Source organism: Gossypium arboreum, chromosome 12 (assembly GCF_025698485.1).
Source record: "Gossypium arboreum isolate Shixiya-1 chromosome 12, ASM2569848v2, whole genome shotgun sequence".
Classification (NCBI taxonomy): Eukaryota; Viridiplantae; Streptophyta; class Magnoliopsida; order Malvales; family Malvaceae; genus Gossypium; species Gossypium arboreum.
The window spans coordinates 29,947,751-29,970,515 of record NC_069081.1 but is presented as its reverse complement, the minus strand read 5'-3'; the positions used below and the strand labels follow the sequence as shown (position 1 = coordinate 29,970,515).

Genomic DNA, 22,765 nt, shown 5'->3' with positions numbered 1-22,765 from the left:
TAGTCGTTTTAGCCGGCGGAAAGTATTTTAGTAAAAATTTTTCAGTCATTTGTTCCCAAGTAGTAATTGACCCTCGTGGTAACGAGTTCAACCACTGTTTAGCTTTGTTCCTTAATGAAAAAAGAAATAACCGAAGACGAATGGCATCATCAGACATGCCATTGATTTTAAATGTATCGTAAAATTCTAGAAAGTTTGTTAAGTGAGCTTTGGGATCTTCATCCTGCAAACCATCAAACTGAACAAACTGTTGTATCATTTGAATTGTGTTAGGTTTCAGTTCAAAAGTATTTGTAGCTACAGCTAGTCTAACTATGCTAGACTCAGTTCCTGTTAAAGAAGGTTTAGCATAATCATACATAGTACGTGGAGCAGGATTTTGATTAGCCCCAATTGCAGGAGGTAGCTGATTGCCTTGGTTTTCAACCATCTCTTTGGTTGGGGGTTGAGTATTGTCTTCTTACTCGTTCTTCGTGTATCTTAAGATGAGCCTTATTTCTCTTTGGTTTCTACAAACTGTACGATCGATTTCTTCGTCAAAAAGTAATGGTCCTGATAGGTTTCTTCTAGTCATAAACTATAAAAACCTGCCAAGAGAAAGAAAAAGTAAATTAATAAATAATAAAATTCATAAAATTAAATTAAATTGCAAGAAAAATAAATGGATAAAGTAATAAAAATTGAGCATTCCTAATATTTTAGTTCCCCAGCAACAGCGCAAAAAACTTGATCGCGTGATTCGTAACAAGTAATAAATATTTATAATAAAGATCAAACCTAGACTAACTATTATCACGATGAAAAGGCAAGCGCACCTATCGAACAATAGTATAGTAATGGCAAGACCGAGATATCGTACCCAAGGGAACCAAAAGTACTATTAATAACTATCTTTTTATTATCTAGCCTAAGAATAAAATGGGGTTTTATTTGTTTTAATTAACTAATTATCTAAACTAAGAATGCACAGAGAAAAGAATTGGGGAATTGTTTTGGAAAAATCGATTGACTTGAGACAATACCTAAGGAAAAATCCACCTGGACTTTACTTGTTATTCTGGCTCCGAACCGGATGATTTATTCATTCAACTTGTTCCGTAGAGATCCCTAAGTTATGTTATTATCCCTATTAGACTAATAACGTCTAATCCCTAGATTGAATAACTGAGACTTTTCTCTAATTAACACTCTAGGTTTGAATTAACTCGATCTATGGATACCCTTATTAGGTTTCACCCTAATTCGGCAAAATCTTGTCACCTTATTTCTAGGTGCGCAATCAACTCCGCTTAATTATGACAAAAATACTCTTAGACATGGTATATTCCTCCTCCGAATAAGAGCATGTCTTGAATAGGTATCCTGGGATATCAAAATAAGAATTAAGAACACATAATTAAGAAAAAGTTAAATATTTATCATACGATTCAGAAAATAATAACAAGATTTGTCTTAGGTTTCATTCCCCTTAGGTATTTAGGGGTTTTAGTTCATAACTAAATAAGAATACATCTCAAAAGTATGAAAATAACAAAACATAAAGAAAACTCTAAAACCCCTAAAGGAATTCTGAAAGAGATCTTCAGTCTTGGAGTAGCTCCGGCTTTTGGGATGGATTATCTGGCTTTCTTCAAGTAATTCCCGGCGTACGGTTCTATACTCTAGAAAAGTTCTAGAGAGAGCGACCCTTTCTAAGTCATACTTAGGGTGTTTATATAGGCTTTGGATTGGCTTTCTTCCTCCATAAGTATCTTTTTTCGTGTAAAATGCAACTCTTTGAAAAACGGGACATGCCCGTGTGCCACGGCCGTGTGACGTGATTGCCAGGCCGTGTTCTATCCGTTAAATTGCACACGACTGTGTGGGTCAATGGCTAGGCCGTGTGAATCCTGAAAGCCTTAGTCGACACCCTTGAAAGACACTGGCGTGTGAGTTGCCCGTGTGGCAAGGCTTAGGCAGTGTCATCTTCTCGATTTGGTCTATTTTGTCCCTTTTTGGCTCGTTTTTAGCTCCTTTTGACTCTTAGTGCTGTCTTGAGTACAAAACATGAAATAACCGGATTAAGAGCACCAAAATCCATAAATCTAGTAATAAACATCCATAAATATGTTAGGTATTTGGGGTAAAAATATGTATAATTTGGCGTTTATCACTCGTGTTGCGTTCTTCATTGGCAAGTATCAAGATGAAGTAATATGTGATGTGGTGCCGATGCATGCCGACCATTTACTCTTGGGAAGACTGTGGAAATTCGACTGTCATACAATCCACGATGGTTATACGAATAGATATACAATCAGACAGTTAAGAAAGAATATAACATTAGCACCTCTCACCCCAAAGTAAGTGTATGAGGACCAACTTAAATTGAAAAATTCTGTGGAAAAATTGAAAGAAAATAGCAAAGTTTATGAGAAAAAAATGAGTGGAGAAAAAGAGAGAAATTAAAAATGAAATGAGTAAAAAAGAGAGGAGTGTTTTAACTAACCAACGTGCGAGTTGCCTTTGTGTTGTTCCATTGTAACAACCCGAATTAAGGCCTAATCAGAATAGTGGTTTCATGGCCACAAATCTGAGATAGAAATAATTGTTTTATAATTATTTTTGGGTTTATGATATGATTTCATTATTTCGTGAAAATTTCGTGATGAAATTCTATGCATTGAGCGCTTAAGTTGAGATTAGGGACTAAACCGAATAAATTGTAAAACTCGTGTTTTAGAAGTTTTTAGTATGAAATTGCTTTGGGATATTAACTAGGAGGTCTTAAATAGCAATTTGATCAATTCCTAAGTTATGGACAAAAGTTGGACATGGAGGGAATTATTGGAAAGTTTAGTAGTAAGGGCATTTTGGTCATTTGTATATTAAATAAAATAAAATGGGAAAAATAACACAAAATTGGTCATCATCTTCACTAGTTGCTGCCAAAATTTTCTCTCCTCCATATCTAGGGTTTCTTCAACTTTCAAGCTTCATAGTAAGTGATTTCAAGCCCCGTTTTTAATGTTATTCACATTTTTGAAATCCTCGTAGCTCGGTTTACCTATTTCTACCATTATTTCGAGTTAGGGCTTACGTTTAAAAATTTACCCATGAATGATAGGCATGTATTTTGTTGTTTTATGGTAGAATATGAATGTTTGAAGTTAGGAGAATGATCTTTTCTAAGCGATTTTTAGCGAAAACGAGCAAAACGGCATAATCGATAAAAATACCTATTGTTCATAACTATGTGTTAGAGTGAGAATTTGATGTTGCCATAGAAGAGAAAAATGATCGGTAGGTCATTAAACATAAGAATAAGGGCTGAAATTAAATTTCTGAGCCTTGGGGCAAAATCATAATTTTGTAAAAGTTAGAGGGCAAAAATGTAATTTTTGTATAATATGATTTTTTGATTAAAATAAATAGTTCGAGTGTTAAATGAGATAAATATGTTGTTATAGATCAAGAAAGGCGTGGAATCGACCTCAAACGGGGGAAGGAGAAAGTTTTAGACTAAATTGCAAAATTCCCATATTTTGCACCGAGGTAAGTTTGTATGTAAATAATACATTAATTTCATTTACATTCTTATATTTCATCCTATTATATATATATATACTAGCTGAGGTTGAAGTATAAATCGACTATTGGAAGAATGGAAATAAGTAATAGAGAGAGAGATCCCGATTGAACATTCGGAAAGATCGAATAAAATAGAGGGAGCGTAGCTAGGTCACATGTATGGTGCTGAGTGAACATCATGTGTACAAGAAAGCTACGAGATACTATGTAGTAGCTAGGTTACATGTGTGATACGGGATGTATCCCATGTAGACAAGAGAGCTACGGGAGAGATAAATGTAGCTAGGTCGCATACGTGATTCCAAGTGAAGAACACCATGTAGACAAGAGAGCTACGAGACAAATTGGCTAGGTCGCATGAGTGGTACTAAGTGTTCACCATGTGCACAAGAGAGCCGAATTAAATGAAATATGATGGTGAAATTTGTGTCTTGAAACCATCAAGTACCGAGGATTAATCCGAATTGTTCAACGGGATGGCTTTGTGGTGACATTGTAATCATGGGCCTATACTCGCGATGTGTGAAATGTGGTGAAAATGATTTGTGATATATATATAAGTTAAAATGAGGTTAGTACAAAGAATGTGTGAAAGAGTGAAATTAGCACTAAAAGCTGTTTTGGACAGAGGCAGTGACGTGATTTTGAAAATCACCAAAAATATAAAGAATTTAATTAGAGGTTGAATGAGATGTGAAATTAAAGCTTAATGGGTCTATTTTCATATAAAAGAAACAGAGCAAGCAAAGGAATTCTATATTTTGAGATATTTCCAATTGTGTGTGACTTACTCAGGATGACTATGTGATCCCTATTCCAAATTTGAAAAATTATTAAAATTTTAAAAACACAATAAGAAATATAGTTTATATTCCTAAATTCCTTATTGAGTCTAATTTTAAATGAAATAGGTTTCATGGTTATTTGAATTGTGTACTTGAGATAAATTCAATTCGTAGTGAGCAGAGGTCGATCGGTTGAGCTGTGTATGTGGGGAAAATTAAACTAGTAAACTGTGCTAATTGGCTGAACCAAAAATTCTAAAAAAAAATTTAGTAAGAAGATTTATGAGTCAAGATTCAGGAAAATTTTACGGATTTGAATTTTGAGTTTCGTAACTCGAGTTATGATTTATTTAGTGATCATGACGCAGGAGGGACAGCTTGATCAAATTGGAGTAAATAGTAAAATTAAAAAAATATGATATAATTGAGTTATGTTGTAAACATATTAGATTCCTTATTTGTTATTTATATACTTACTTACTAAGCTATAAGCTTACTTTCTTTTCTCTCTTTTGTCTTATAGTGTCATCCATTAGCACAGGAGTTAGAGATCGTTGAAGATCTTGCACTATCAATACTCTTGGTATTTGAACTCAACATTTTGAAATATGGCATGTATAGCGACTTAGTTATTTTGTTACGTGTCATAATTGTCTAGGTTTAAAATACTAATTATAGTATCAAACTAATCATTTTGTACGAAGCCTTTGAAATTGGTTTGTATTGTTACTGGCATATGTTATAATGATTCATGATCAAATTACACGCCATATTTTTGTTTGGGTTCTATTTAATAGTATATACTATAATTTGTTAATACCTCATACCCTGTTCCAGCGACGGATAAGGGTAAAGGGTGTTACATTTAGTGGTATCAGAGCTATGGTTTAGTCGGTTCTCGGACTAATAAAGTGTGTGTAAAAGTCTAGCTATACATGCCATAAAAATATTGTGATAGTGTGGTGACTCCTGATTATTCTAAACTGTGTTTTGTTTTAATATAGTAATGGATCCTGAAGGAACTGCGGTTGATGATCTTTGCTAATGTCTGACTCTCTGCATAAGGGACCGTGCCTGTGGAAAGTAGACCTGAGACATTGAGACAGTGAGATGAGGCTCGGGATGCCTTTCTCCAAATGATGAACAATTGGTATACTGAGTTTATTCGAGCAAATCCAAATGCTCAACCTCCTCCACCCCCTCCCATACCTCAGACGATTCCTGTAGCTGCTCAAGGCATAGATTTGGTAAGAATGAACAAGCCTCCGGTTGACAAGATTCGAAAACAAGGGGCCGAAGAGTTTAGAGCAAAGATCGATGATGATCCTGAGAAAGCGGAGTTCTAGCTTGAAAATTCTACCCGTGTATTTGATGAGCTCTCATGTACACCCGAGGAGTGCTTAAAGTGTGCTATATCACTTTTGAGAGATTCGGCCTACCATTGGTGGAAGACTTTGGTAGCAGTGGTGCCAAAAGAAAGAGTTACTTGGGATTTCTTCCAGGAAGAATTCAGAAAGAAATACATAAGTCAGTGATTTATTGATAAAAAACGGAAGGAGTTCCTTGAATTGAAGCAGGGCAAGATGTCTGTGGCAGAGTATGAACGCGAATTTGTAAGACTCAGCAAGTATGCCCAGGAATGTGTGTCCACCGAGGCCATTATGTGCAAAAGGTTTGAGGATGGGCTAAATGAGGACATTAAAGTGCTTGTGGGAATTTTGGAGTTGAAAGAATTTGTAGTATTGATTGACCGAGCTCTTAAAGCCGAAGAATTGAACAAAGAAAGAAGAAAAGCTGCTATTGAGGCTCGAGATGCCAGAAAAAGACCGATAAGCAAGTCATTTCAATCTCAATCAAAGAGGTCCAAAGAGACAAACCCTCGAATGACAGTTTCAACTGAGGATTCACAGAGATCGTGGTAGAGCATATTCGGGTCTAAAGCTCAAGCTACTTGGTGGCAAGTGTGGGTAATGTGCGACCTAGAAAGCCCGAGTGTCGACAATGTGGCGAGCAACATTATGGTGAGTGTTGGGGAAGCGAGCGAGCTTGTTTCAAAAGTTCTCGCTAGCATTTTATTAGAGACCGTCCGGAGAAAGTTAAAGAAGAAAGATTTCAGAGTGCTAGACAGAATACCACCGCTACCAGAGGTAGACCACCGAGAAATACTGGAGGTGGGACTAGTAGTAAAACTGCGATGAAAGAGTCAACGGCGAGATCAGAAGCTAGAGCGCCTGCTAGAGCTTATGCCATACGTGCCCGAGAGGATGCATCATCTCCCGATGTCATTACTAGTACATTTTCTCTCTATGATACTATTGTTATTGCATTGATTGATCCCGGGTCCACTTATTCCTATATTTGCATGAATTTAGTATCTAATAAAAAGTTTCCTGTTGATTTTACTGAGTTTACGATTAAAGTGTCGCACCCCTTAGGCCAATATGTGCTAGTTGACAAGGTTTGCAAGAATTGCCCATTAATGATTCAAGGTCACTGTTTTCCAAATAATCGATCTTGTTACCATTTGATGAGTTTGACGTTATTTTGGGAATGGACTGGTTGACATTGTATGATTCCAAGGTAGATTGTAAACAAAAACACTAGAGTTGAAATGTGAAAATGGAGAAATTACGTGGGTTGAAACAGTTAATCAAATAAATTTCCTATGGTGATTTCGCACATGTCCGCACGTAAATACATGAGGAAAGGGTGTAAAGCTTATCGGCTTATGTAATGAATCTTGAGTTGCCTCAATGAAGTTTGAATCGATCTGATAGTCTGTGAGTTTCGGATGTATTTCGGAGGAATTGCAGGTTGCCTCCAAACAGAGAGATAGAGTTTGCCATTGATTTGTTGTCGGGTACTGCACCGATCTCGATTGCTCCATATAGAATGGCTCCGACTGAATTAAAAGAATTGAAGGCTCAGTTGCAAGAGTTAACAGATAAGGGATTTGTGAGACCGAGTTTCTCTCCCTAGGGTGCTCCTATATTGTTCGTAAAGAAGAAGGATGGTTCAATGAGACTTTGCATTGATTACCGTCAGCTTAATAAGGTGACTATAAAGAACAAGTACCCATTGCCAAGGATTGATGATTTATTCGATCAGTTAAAGGGGGCCACAGTGTTTTTAAAGATCTATTTGAGGTCTAGTTACTACCAGTTGAGAGTTAAGGAGTCGGATGTGCCGAAAACCGCCTTTAGGACAAGGTATGGACATTATGAGTTTCTTGTGATGCCTTTCAGCTTAACAAATGCTCCAGCTATATTTATGGACTTGATGAATTGGACCTTTCGGCCATATTTGGATAAGTTTGTAGTAGTGTTTATAGATGACATTCTAATTTATTCTCGGGATGAGTCTGAACATGCCGAACACTTGAGAACCATATTGCAGATCTTGAGAGAAAAGAAACTGTTTGCTAAGTTTAGTAAAATGAGTTCGGCCGTGAAGTCGATTTTTGGGACATATAGTCTCAGGTGATGGTATTCGGGTGGATCCGAGCAAGATTTCCGTGATCGTTGATTGGAAACCGCCAAAGAATGTATCCAAGGTTAGAAGCTTTTTAGGCTTAGCCGGGTATTATAGACGTTTTGTTGAGGGATTTTCGATGATTGCCTCTCCTATGACTAAGTTGTTGCAAAAGAATGTTAAGTTTGAATGGACTAATAAATGTCGTGAGTTTTGAAAAGTTGAAAGCACGATTGATGAAGCACCAATTTTAGTACTGCCCAGAGCAGGGAAGGAGTTCAGTAATTTATAGTGATGCATCATTGATGTGCCTTGGATGTGTGTTGATGCAAGAGGGTAAAGTGGTAGCTTATGCTTGAGACAGTTAAAACCGCATGAGAAGAACTATCCTACACATGATTTGGAATTGGCCGCTATTGTCTTTGCCTTGAAGATTTGGCGACATTATTTGTATGGTGAAAAATTCGAATTTTACCGATCACAAAAGTTTGAAGTATTTGATGAATCAAAAGGATTTGAATCACAATGTGAGATGGCTTGAATTATTAAAAGATTATGAGCTAGTGATTGATTATCATCCGGGAAAAGCAAATGTAGTTGCTGATGCCTTGAGCAGGAAATTTCTTTTTACTTTGAGAGCCATGAATACAAGGTTAGCATTGTCTGATGATGGGTCAATCTTAGCAGAGATGAGGGCTAAACCGTTATTTCTCCAGCTGATTTGTGATGCTCAAAAGAATGATAGTGGGTTGCGAACCAAGAGAACTCAATGCGAATCAGGTTACGACTCAGATTTTCGAGTTGGACCAGACGATCGTTTTGATGTTTGAGACAGGATATGTGTCGAAAAGCGATGAATTGATTCGAAAAATATTACATAAGGCGCACGAGTGGTCATTTATCGATTCACCTGGTAGCTCAAAAGCGTATAATGATTTAAAGAAGTTGTATTGGTGGCTAGGTATGAAAAGGACATTTCGAATTTGTAACCAAGTGTTTGATCTGTCAACAAGTAAAAGCTGAACATCAAGTGCCTTCAGGACTACTTCAACCGGTAATGGTGCCTGAGTGGAAATGGGACAAGATTACCATGGATTTTGTAACCGGTTTGCCTTTGACTCCTAAAAAGAAGGATACTATCTGGGTAGTGGTTGATAGGTTAACAAAGTCAGCCCACTTTATACCAGTACGTAACGATTACTCACTTGATAAATTAGCTGAATTATATATTGCTGAAATTGTGAGGTTGCACGGAGTACCTATGTCTATAATATCAGATAGAGATCCGAGGTTTACCTCGAGATTTTGGAAAAAGTTACAAGAAGCTTTGGGTACAAATTGAACTTTAGTACCGCGTTTCATCCACAAACAGATGGTCAGTCGGAAAGAGTAATCCAGGTACTCGAGGATATGCTTAGATGCTGTGTCTTAGAATTTGGAGGTAGTTGGGAGAAATATCTATCTTTGATTGAATTTGCCTACAATAACAGTTATCAGTCAAGTATAAAAATGGCACCGTACGAAGCCTTGTATGGTCGCAAGTGTCGGACTCCTTTATATTGGACTGAACTTAGTGAGAAACAGATTCACGGAGTTGATCTAGTTAAAGAAACCGAAGAGAAAGTAAAAGTAATTTGGGATTGCTTGAAAGCTACTTCAGATCGACAAAAGTCATATGCAGATTTAAAAAGAAAAGAGATTGAATTTCAGGTGGGTGATAAAGTGTTCTTGAAGGTGTCACCATGGAAAAAAATTCTGAGATTTAGCCAAAAAGGCAAGTTGAGTCCGCGTTTTATTAGGCCGTACGAGATTACTGAAAGGATTGGAGCAGTGGCATATCGGTTGGCCTTAAGATAGAGTTAGAAAGAATTCATAACGTGTTTCATGTATCAATGTTGCGACGTTATCGTTCTGATCCTTCACATGTGATTTCTCCAACAGAAATTGAAATTCGACCGGATATGACCTATGAGGAGGAACCAATAAAGATTTTGGCTCGGGAAATTAAACAGTTAAGAAATAAAAGTATAGCCTTAGTGAAAGTATTATGGCACAGACATGGGATAGAAGAGGTTACATGGGAACCTGAGGAAGGTATGAGGAAACAGTACCCGAACCTCTTTACCAGTAAGATTTTCGGGGACGAAAATCTCTAAAGAGGGGAGAATTGTGACAACCCGAATTAGGGCCTAATCGGAATAGTGGTTTCATGACCACAAATTCGAGATAGAAATAATTATTTTATAATTATTTTGGGGTTTATGATATGATTTCATGATTTCGTGAAAATTTCGTGATGAAATTCTATGCATTGAGTGCTTAAGTTGAGATTAGGGACTAAACCGAATAAATTGTAAAACTCGTGTTTTAGAAGTTTTTAGTATGAAATTGCTTTGGGATATTAACTAGGAGGTCTTAAATAGAAATTTGACCAATTCCTAAGTTATGGACAAAAGTTGGACATGGAGGGAATTTTTGGAAAGTTTAGTAGTAAGGGCATTTTGGTCATTTGTATATTAAATGAAATAAAATGGGAAAAATAACACAAAATTGGTCATCATCTTCACTAGTTGCTGCCGAAATTTTCTCTCCTCCATAGCTAGGGTTTCTTCAACTTTCAAGCTTCATAGTAAGTGATTTCAAGCCCCGTTTTTAATGTTATTCACATTTTTGAAATCCTCGTAGCTCGGTTCACCTATTTCTACCATTATTTCGAGTTAGGGTTTATGTTTAAAAATTTACCCATGAATGATAGGCATCTATTTTGTTGTTTGATGGTAGAATATGAATGTTTGAAATTAGGAGAAAGATCTTTTTTAAGCGATTTTTAGCGAAAACGAGCAAAACGGCATAATCGATAAAAAATACCTATTGTTCATAACTATGTGTTAGAGTGAGAATTTGATGTTTCCATAGAAGAGAAAAATGATCAGTAGGTCATTAAACATAAGAATAAGGGCTGAAATTAAATTTTTGAGCCTTGAGGCAAAATCGTAATTTTGTAAAAGTTAGGGGGCAAAAATGTAATTTTTGTATAATATTATTTTTGGATTAAAATAAATAGTTAGAGTATTAAATGAGCTAAATATGTTGTTATAGATCAAGAAAGGCGTGGAATCGACCTCGAACGGGGGAAGGAGAAAGTTTTGTACTAAATTGCAAAATTCCCATATTTTGCACCGAGGTAAGTTTGTATGTAAATAATACATTAATTTCATTTACATTCTAATATTTCATCCTATTATATATATATACTAGCTGATGTTGTAGTATAAATCGACTATTGGAAGAATGGAAATAAGTAATAGAGAGAGAGATCCCGATTGAACATTCGGAAAGATCGAATAAAATAGAGGGAGCGTAGCTAGGTCACATGTATGGTGCTGAGTGAACATCATGTGTACAAGAAAGCTACGAGATACTATGTAGTAGCTAGGTCACATGTGTGATACGGGATGTATCCCATGTAGACAAGAGAGCTACGGGAGAGATAAATGTAGCTAGGTCGCATGCGTGATTCCAAGTGAAGAACACCATGTAGACAAGAGAGCTACGAGACAAATTGGCTAGGTTGCATGAGTGGTACTAAGTGTTCACCATGTGCACAAGAGAGCCGAATTAAATGAAATATGATGGTGGGGCTGTGTGCTGAAACCATCAAGTACCGAGGATTAATCCGAATTGTTCAACGGGATGGTGTAACACCCCGTACCCGAGACCGTTGCCGGAGTCGAACACGAGGTGTTAACGGACTTAATTCATTAATTAAACAGCTCATACAATTCATTTTAAAATTTCCAGACAAGCTGGCTAACTGCATCACAGTCACTTTAAAAATCATATCTCGAGTTACGAAACTCGAAATCCAATTCCGTAAATTTTTCCTGAAACTAGACTCATATATATATCTACTAATTTTTTTCTAGAATTTTTGGTTGGGCCAATTAGTACAGTTTATTAGTTAAAGTCTCCCCTGTTTCAGGATTCAACTACTCTGACCTCAGTGTATTACGAATCAGATATCTCCCTGTACAGAGCTTCAATGACTATGCCGTTTATCTCTAATAAAACTAGACTCAATAAGGAATCTGTACATATAAAGCATGACTTCTAATTATCTTTGTAAAATTTATGGTGAATTTCCAAAGTCAGAACAGGGGATCCAGAAATCGCTCTGGCCCTGTTTCACAAAAATTTAAACATCTCATAAAATATAGCTCATATACCTGTTTCGCTTATTCCATATGAAAATAGACTCATCAAGCTTCGATTCCATAACTTATTAATTATTTAATTCCATTTCTACTATTTTTAGTGATTTTTCAAACTCACGTCACTGCTGCTGTCTGAATCTATTTTATGGTAAATTTTACCTATTTCATGGTTTCCATGGATTAGCTAGCAATTTGACATACATAATACCAAATATGATCATGATTAGCCATTCCAATGGCTAATCATTACCAAGCATTTCTATCTCCATACCACTCAATAACCATATCATAAGACCATATATACAAAATGATTATAATGCTATACATGCCATACTCAAAATATACAAGCCATTATGTCAAGATGGTATACGGATAGTGTGAGCGTGCCTCCGACCGTTCCGATTTCGAGCTGGCTTGTCAACACTACAAGGAATGAAAAGGAGGAGTAAGCATAAATGCTTAGTAAGCTCACATGCAAATAGCAAGTAACATAACCATATAAGCAAACATAAAACATCATTTGCATAATCATCACCAAGACATTCATATCACCTTTTCATTTATTATCTTACCATATTGTTGTTATATCGAGTTTTCAACCCGAGGGTTAAGTACATACCTGTTCAAATTATCCATTTCACAACACTTACCAATACGTCCCTTTCATCTTGAGTATTCCTCCATTTGAGTAGAACTTTACCCGTTGAACACATCGAATATAATTCGGATACATGGAAAGTTTGCACATAAGTGCCACATATGTAGCCAAGCTACCATGTAACCCGCCCATAAGTGAACTCGGACTCAACTCAACGAGCTCGGCGTTCGCATCCATAAGTGAACTCGAACTCAACTCAACGAGTTCGGATGCCTAGTTACATCTCACGAACTCGGACTCAACTCAACAAGTTCGGACGCTCGCATCCATAAGTGAACTCGGACTCAACTCAACGAGTTCGGATGCCCAAATATCCCAAAGACATGTCACTTGTATCCTAATCCATTCCTAAGGTTCAACGGACCTTTTTCCCAATCATGTGTCTCAACCATCTTCTACGGAATGCCGATACCGATACTCAGTAGTATTTCATATTTTCCAAGTATATCACATAATTTGACATATTATCAAACAATTATCACAAGTATAATATTTCATAATAATTATCATATCATTTAAAAAAACATTAAAACATTTAAAATAATAACTATGTTACCAACATTTACATATGAACTTACCTCGTGCTAAAATGGCTATTTTACCATTTCGTCCACAACTTGGTATTTTCCCATTTTAGCCCAATTTCGCTTTTCCTTGCTAATCGAGCTTGGAAGCTTGAAAACCCTAGCCATGGTTTCTCCTTGCTATATTCGCCATGGGGTTGAAGATGAGCAAAATTGGCTTTTAATTTTGTATTTTAATTCATTTTACCCTAAATGACCAAAATGCCCTTACTACTAAACTTTCCAAAATTCCATCCATGTCCAATTTTGTCCATAGACTTAGAAATTGGTAAAATTACTCTTTAAGGACCTCTAATTAATAATCTAATTCAATTTTATGCAAAATACTTCTAGAACACAAGTTTTGCAATTTATTCAATTTAGTCCCAAATTTCAAATTAAGCACTTTATGCATAAAATTTCTTCACGAAATTTTCACACAATCATGCAATCATATCATAGACCTTAAAATAATCATAAAATAATTATTTATATCTCGAATTTTGTGGTCATGAAACTACTATTCCGACTAGGCCCAAAATCAGGATATTACAACTCTCCCCCCTTCAGGGATTTTCGTCCCGAAAATCTTACCGGAAAAAGTGGTCTTCACTTTTAATCTCATATTTGGTGCCGAAGAACTTGCACTTAGACTGTACCTCCAATACATCTCTTCAATTTCTCATATGATCTAAAAGCTTTCAGTCTCAACTCTCAACTGTTCTTAAATTTTCAACCCTTCTCAATTTCCCATGATATCATGACATAAAACACGGATCTCAACTTGATTTAATGGAGACCGAATTCCAAGAAATCCGACAATTAAAGAGACACGAAATTCCATGAATCGATGAGTAGGAATTCATTCAATACTGAGATGTGATTTATAGATCTCGCCAAACATTTAACAATAGGATACATCCCATTTTCCTTTTTCCGCCATAGAAATAATTCGATATGGCCTCAAGAATAATCCTTCTCATTTCCATCCCAATATCAACATTGACAAGGATAATTTTGATAGATCCCAATGCTCGGCTTTAACCCTTTAACAACTCCGATTTTATGTAACATCGGATGCTCTAAACTATCACATTACCTCACCGTCTTGAAACACATCACAATTCATACAACAATACATTCTTGAAAGTCGAAGTCATTGCTCAATGTAGACTAGTCTAGTTCAGACGCTTGGTTACCAATATTCTCATCTATCCGAACTCACAACATGTAATAAACTTTTCAGCTTTCACAAGATGGAAACCTTATCATTCAGTAGTGACTTAAACTAATATTCAACTCTTTCATTAAATATAGACTTCTCGTTCAAACTATTTACTCTTTGATCTGTACAAAATGAAATTCTATTATCAAACTTGGGAAAAATAATCCGACATAATTGTCACATGAAATCTTTCAAATAAATAATTTACCATACCGACTAAAACTCGCGCTTTTATCACCTATGCCTTTATTGATGTCAAATCCTTACGTAAATTAGAAAAATCCCAATACTAAAATCACCACATTACCAAGATCAAATTAGAAGTATAGTCATATTTGACATGATTATCACGAGTGAAGAACGTACTTGAACATGAGTCGTAATTGACAAATTATGGAACAAAGATAACAAGAAAACCGAATAAAGAAATCCAAGATAGAGAAACCGGAATAAAGAAATCCGAATAAAGAGATCCGGGATAAAGAAACCCAAGATACGATACTATGCCGAGAATCGAAAACCAAATTCATAGAGAAAATACGAATACCACGATAATTCTTCAAAGAAAGAAAGTCCAAAAGAAAACATCATTTAATCCCATCAAATCAAATATAACAAGATCAATATATCTTCCCATACATATATATCGATGAAGCATCAAGTAGAAGAAAGCAGAATCATAATATCATATGAATTCTCTCATCAATTCTTATCGAAGACGAAATGAAATAGAATACCCGATGAAATAGAGCAATATAAATTATAAACCAATCAGACTACCAATGCTTTCATCCAACACCTAATTAGAAGACATTCCCATATAACAAGAATTTCTTCAAAGATCAATAGCCATAGAAATATTTACGAGAACGGGTGAACACATAGAACATCTCAAAAGATCGCTAAATCTGTCCGGTCATAATCATCACACACTCGGATAATTCACATTTGAAATATCATTTCCCCAACTAGTTCTGCCGTCACAAATTTTATATTAAACCATTCACTAAAAAGGCCAATTCTGAATAAATTTTGATTTACACTTTTCTCGACCTTGCACTTGAGTAATTGATTTACCAAGGAGAATTCCTTTTCTAACTAGGACAAAGGCATAACTCCAATAATTTTTACGTCAATCCGATACTTTCTGGCTCGACTTTACTTATCAGCTCATTTTCAATCTCGGATCATACTTATAATTATTCTATCACCGAACTCTTTGGGTTCTCAACCAAAACTTATTCAATACAAATCTCATGAAATTCCATTATAAGTACCACTTTGGTAAGGGGAGGGTTGTAGGACCTCGACTCGACTTTCTTATACATACACATATGACACAACTTCCATCATCATAGTAACATCATCAAAATCATGTCATTCATTCATGTTGGCTTACACCAATTTTCCTATTGTCCCATTTAGACAATATACTTATGCATACATTCTATGTTTTCTAGACAGCTTTACTTATCCATTCAATTAATTAAATTAATTCATGCTCATGACATTATATAAGGCCAAACAAACATAGATATTTGCATCACAATCACAACTTTCATTTCGTGCATCATCATGTACATATCATTACAATCATATAATTCAGTCCAACAATTTAACATAGATAAGTTCATTTCATTATAATCCTTTACCTCATAAAAATTATATACCATTAACATTCATCAACATTCGACATCCAATCAAGACAAGGACATTTTCATTCAGATCATAATATTATGACCTTTATTCATACCTCCACTACTTTCTATTTATTCCGTTCATCTTATCAAGTAAGCCACATACACTACATCATATGAGCATTAAGCAAATATGAATATTTATCACAACATGAACTTTCATCTCACATATTATCACATATGTATCATAAACCTTTATTCATACTTTTCTGAACCGAGACTTATCATAATCATAATTTTACTCAAATACCTTTACTTAACATTGAACATGGTTGGCGCAGCTTCGGTTGGAGAGTACCTGCCTAAATAAGACGGTACTTATACGCGTCGGAAGACATCACACTATCACAGATCAGTGGCATGTATAGCTAAACTTTTACACATGCTAGGTTAGTCCGAGAACCGACTAAACCTGCTCTGATACCACTAAATGTAACACCCGTGCCGAGACCGTTGCGAGTCGAACACGAGGTGTTAACGGACTTAATTCATTAATTAAACAGCTCATACAATTCATTTTAAAATTTCCAGACAAGCTGGCTAACTGCATCACAGTCGCTTTAAAAATCATATCTTGAGTTACGAAACTCGAAATCCAATTCCGTAAATTTTTCCTGAAACTAGACTCATATATATATCTACTAATTTTTTCTAGAATTTTGGTTGGGCCAATTAGTACAGTTTATTAGTTAAAGTCTCCCTGTTTCAGGATTCAACTACTCTGACCTCAGTGTATTACGAATCAGATATCTCCCTGTACAGAGCTTCAATGACTATGACGTTTATCTCTAATAAAACTAGACTCAATAAGGAATCTGTACATATAAAGCATGACTTCTAATTATCTTTGTAAAATTTATGGTGAATTTCCAAAGTCAGAACAGGGATCCAGAAATCGCTCTGGCCCTGTTTCACAAAAATTTAAACATCTCATAAAATATAGCTCATATACCTGTTTCGCTTATTCCATATGAAAATAGACTCATCAAGCTTCGATTCCATAACTTATTCATTATTTAATTCCATTTCTACTATTTTTAGTGATTTTTCAAACTCACGTCACTGCTGCTGTCTGAATCTATTTTATGGTAAATTTTACCTATTTCATGGTTTCCATGGATTAGCTAGCAATTTGACATACATAATACCAAATATGATCATGATTAGCCATTCCAATGGCTAATCATTACCAAGCATTTCTATCTCCATACCACTCAATAACCATATCATAAGACCATATATACAAAATGATTATAATGCTATACATGCCATACTCAAAATATACAAGCCATTATGTCAAGATGGTATACGGATAGTGTGAGCGTGCCTCCGACCGCTTCCGATTTCCGAGCTGGCTTGTCAACACTACAAGGAATGAAAAGGAGGAGTAAGCATAAATGCTTAGTAAGCTCACATGCAAATAGCAAGTAACATAACCATATAAGCAAACATAAAACATCATTTGCATAATCATCACCAAGACATTCATATCACCTTTTCATTTATCATCTTACCATATTGTTGTTATATCGAGTTTTCAACCCGAGGGTTAAGTACATACCTGTTCAAATTATCCATTTCACAACACTTACCAATACGTCCCTTTCATCTTGAGTATTCCTCCATTTGAGTAGAACTTTACCGTTGAACACATCGAATATAATTCGGATACATGGAAAGTTTGCACATAAGTGCCACATATGTAGCCAAGCTACCATGTAACCCGCCCATAAGTGAACTCGGACTCAACTCAACGAGCTCGGTGTTCGCATCCATAAGTGAACTCGGACTCAACTCAACGAGTTCGGATGCCTAGTTACATCTCACGAACTCGGACTCAACTCAACGAGTTCGGACGCTCGCATCCATAAGTGAACTCGGACTCAACTCAACGAGTTCGGATGCCCAAATATCCCAGTGACATGTCACTTGTATCCTAATCCATTCCTAAGGTTCAACGGACCTTTTTCCCAATCATGTGTCTCAACCATCTTCTACGGAATGCCGATACGATACTCGGTAGTATTTCATATTTTCCAAGTATATCACATAATTTGACATATTATCAAACAATTATCACAAGTATAATATTTCATAATAATTATCATATCATTTAAAAAAACATTAAAACATTTAAAATAATAACTATGTTACCAACATTTACATATGAACTTACCTCGTATGCTAAAATGGCTATTTTACCATTTCGTCCACAACTTGGTATTTTCCCCATTTTAGCCCGAATTTCGCTTTTCCTTGCTAATCGAGCTTGGAAGCTTGAAAACCCTAGCCATGGTTTCTCCTTGCTATATTCGGCGGGGTTGAAGATGAGCAAAATTGGCTTTTAATTTTGTATTTTAATTCATTTTACCCCTAAATGACCAAAATGCCCTTACTACTAAACTTTCCAAAAATTCCATCCATGTCCAATTTTTGTCCATAGACTTAGAAATTGGTAAAATTACTCTTTAAGGACCTCTAATTAATAATCTAATTCAATTTTATGCAAAATACTTCTAGAACACAAGTTTTGCAATTTATTCAATTTAGTCCCAAATTTCAAATTAAGCACTTTATGCATAAAATTTCTTCACGAAATTTTCACACAATCATGCAATCATATCATAGACCTTAAAATAATCATAAAATAATTATTTATATCTCGAATTTTGTGGTCATGAAACCACTATTCCGACTAGGCCCAAAATCAGGATATTACAGATGGCTTTGTGGTGACATTGTAATCATGGGCCTATAGTCGCGATGTGTGAAATGTGGTGAAAATGATTTGTGATATATATATAAGTTAAAATGAGGTTAGTACAAAGAATGTGTGAAAGAGTGAAATTAGCACTAAAACTGTTTTGGACAGTAGCAGTGACGTGATTTTGAAAAATCACCAAAAATATAAAGAATTTAATTAGAGGTTGAATGAGATGTGAAATTAAAGCTTAATGGGTCTATTTTCATATAAAAGAAACAGAGCAAGCAAAGGGATTCTATATTTTGAGATATTTCCAATTGTGTGTGACTTACTCAGGATGACTATGTGATCCCCTATTCCAACTTTGAAAAATCATTAAAAATTTTAAAAAACACAATAAGAAATATAGTTTATATTCCTAAATTCCTTATTGAGTCTAATTTTAAATGAAATAGGTTTCATGGTTATTTGAATTGTGTACTGAGATAAATTCAATTCTTAGTGAACAGAGGTCAGATCAGTTGAGCTGTGTAACAGGGGAAAATTAAACTAGTAAACTGTGCTAATTGGCTGAACCAAAAATTCTAGAAAAAAATTTAGTAAGAAGATTTATGAGTCTAGATTCAAGGAAATTTTACGGATTTGAATTTTGAGTTTCGTAACTCAAGTTATGATTTATTTAGTGATCATGACGCAGGAGGGACAGCTTGATCAAATTGGAGTAAATAGTAAAATTAAAAAAATATGATATAATTGAGTTATGTTGTAAACATATTAGATTCCTTATTTGTTATTTATATACTTACTTACTAAGCTATAAGTTTACTTTCTTTTCTCTCTTTTGTCTTATAGTGTCATCCAGCTAGCACATGAGTTAGAGATCGTTGAAGATCCGCCCGCACTATCAATACTCTTGGTATTTGAACTCAACATTTTGAAATATGGCATGTATAGCAGACTTAGTTATTTTGTTACGTGTCATAATTGTCTAGGTTTAAAATACTAATTATAGTATCAAACTAATCATTTTGTACGAAGCCTTTGAAATTGGTTTGTATTGTTAATGGCATATGTTATAATGATTCATGATCAAATTACACGCCATATTTTTGTTTGGGTTCTATTTAATAGTATATACTATAATTTGTTAATACCTCGTACCCTGTTTCGGCGACGGATATGGTAAGGGGTGTTACATCCTTCAACTCAGGTACATAAAGATTCATGTGGCGGTTCAAGTTGATCAACAAAGGTAAGATCGTAGATGACCTTAGACCACAAATGCTTAAAGGTAATGAAGGTAAGTGTTCAATAGTAATTGAGTCTCAACAATCCCACTTGAATGTTATTGACAAGATTGTTGAAGACTTAGTTTTTGAAAGAGCTCTGCACCTTGAATTGGCTAATTGTCATTCTCTGATTATTGATGATTTCATTTTAAATAATGGCATGAAGATTTTTTCTACTAGTGAGTATGTCGTTGGCAAGTTTGTTGATGAAGTAAGATTAGATCGGCACAAACAAAATTTGATCTTTTGTGATAAAGAGTAGTTACGTAAAATGCCTAATCTGTTTATTTGTGATGGTAATATGAATTCTCTAAATTGTTGTACATGTTTGTGCAAGTCTATTCGAATGAGATTTAAGAGGTTTGATTGTTTGAATATGTGTGTGTTTAAATCCTTTTTGTTTAGCATGCGTGGATCATTGGAGATAAATAAACTCTTGTTGCATTTTGGAATGAGTGATCAAACTCGTGTGTTCGAACCTGGAGTTTGATATTCTAGTTCTTCATTGAGAGAAATCAAGCATCCTAAACGTTGTGAGAATAAATGTGTGAATAATTTATGTTTATTCGATGTTGTAACAACCCATTTTTGAGTCAAATCGGAATAGTAATTTCGGGACCACAAATCTAAGGTTAAAATATTATTTTATTATTTTATTAAAGTTTACAGCATGATAGAATTATTATGTGAAAGTTTCGTAAAGAAATTTTACTGTTGGAATGCTTAATTCGATAAAAAGGACTAAATCGCGTAAAGCGTAAAACTTGTATTTTATTAGCTAAAAGTGTCAAATAGCTATAGTACATTAAAGTAAAGGCCCTTAAGTGGTAAATAGACTATTTATGGTTAGTGGATGATGATAGCATGGAAATTGGTGTAATTTGTAATATTTTTAAAGGTTATAAAAGTAAATTAGTAATTAATGTTAATATTAATAAAACAAAACCAAAATTCTTTATTCATTAATCTTTTTAGCCGAAAATTGGAAGAAGAAGAAGCTAACTTGGTGTTTTAAATTCGGCAACCTTGAATTCTTCAATTAGGTGTGTTATTTTTCAGAGATCCAGGGGCGGAGCAGAAGTTCAAGGAAATTAGCAATGCGTACGAGGCAAGTTCCATGTTGTGCTTCCAGTTGGAATCTTCTATACAATTGAAATGCATCAGTAACTATGGTCATATTAATCTAATGATCTTTGACGTGTTATATATTGCTTAGGTGTTGTCTGATGATGAGAAGCGATCTCTTTATGACAAATATGGGGAGGCTGGACTTAAAGGTGCTGGCATGGGAATGGGGGTAAGTTAATTCTAATAATGCTGAATAAGATTATTCATTTCAAAATTATTTTCCTTGGTTCCTCTGAACATATCATTTTGTGTCATTGATGGCTTGTTTATTGTCCAAGGATTTTAGCAATCCTTTTGACCTGTTTGAGTCACTGTTCGAGGGCATGGGTGGCGTGGGCGGCATGGGCATGGGTGGCCGTAGTTCAAGGAATAGAGCAGTTGATGGGCAGGACGAATATTACAGTCTCGTGTTGAATTTTAAGGAAGCAGTTTTTGGAGTTGAGAAGGAGATTGAGATAACCCGACTGGAAAGCTGCGGAACATGTAATGGGTCAGGTGCAAAACCTGGCACAACAGCTTCAAAATGTACATGTGGTGGACAAGGCCAGGTGATCTCATCTGCAAGGACTCCATTAGGTGTCTTCCAGCAGGTAATGACATGCTCTTCTTGTGGTGGAACGGGGGAAATTTCTACCCCATACAATACGTGTTCTGGTGATGGGCGAGTAAGGAAAACGAAGAGGATCAGTTTGAAAGTCCCTGCTGGTGTGGATTCTGGTAGTCGTTTAAGGGTCCGATCTGAAGGAAATGCTGGAAGGAGAGGTGGGTCTCCAGGCGATCTCTTTGTTGTTATTCAAGTTATCCTAGACCCTGTCCTAAAACGAGATGATACCAACATACTATATACCTGCAAAGTGTCATATATAGATGCCATACTGGGAACGACAATCAAGGTTCCAACTGTTGATGTTATGGTTGATCTGAAGATACCAGCTGGGACACAGCCAAATACCACCCTCGTAATGGCAAAGAAAGGTGTTCCGGTTCTAAATAAAAGCAACATGAGGGGTGATCAGCTGGTTCGTGTACAGGTTGAAATACCAAAACAGTTGAGCAGTGAAGAGAGAAAGCTTATTGAGGAGCTATCTGACTTAAGCAAGGGCAAGACAGCAAGCAGTGGGAGATAGCTGCGGGGTTTATTGTATACACCAACGTGGAGTGATTTCCTGTGGAAAATTGCATTCATTGTCTAGGGTGATGTGGCTTCTAGAGTTCAAACTACGGGACTTGTATAGAACATCTAGCAGTTCTCAAAAGCTTGAAACAGCAAATGGGAAGGTTGCTGAAATTTGTAGTGGTAGGTAAGATTATAATGTGATAGGTTTGTCCAATATGAATAAATCGTAAGGGAAAGGGGAGGTGAAACGATGAAGAATTAAAGACCAATACCTCTTTGATTCTGCTTTATACTGTTGACACTTGATTAATTATTCTTTGAGATTGAACTAAAACTTGGGCAAC

The 22,765-nt window shown here is 35.6% G+C and overlaps 1 protein-coding gene across 1 annotated transcript; it reads left to right on the top strand.

The window, feature by feature from the left end:
• Positions 1 to 20,111: 20,111 nt before the first annotated feature.
• LOC108465047 (chaperone protein dnaJ A6, chloroplastic-like) lies at positions 20,112 to 22,431 on the top strand. Its single transcript, XM_017765353.1, has 4 exons — positions 20,112 to 20,187; positions 21,220 to 21,284; positions 21,393 to 21,473; positions 21,583 to 22,431. Exons 1-4 carry the CDS (start codon positions 20,112 to 20,114, stop codon positions 22,429 to 22,431), a joined length of 1,071 nt encoding a protein of 356 aa, XP_017620842.1.
• The last annotated feature ends 334 nt before the right edge of the window (positions 22,432 to 22,765 follow it).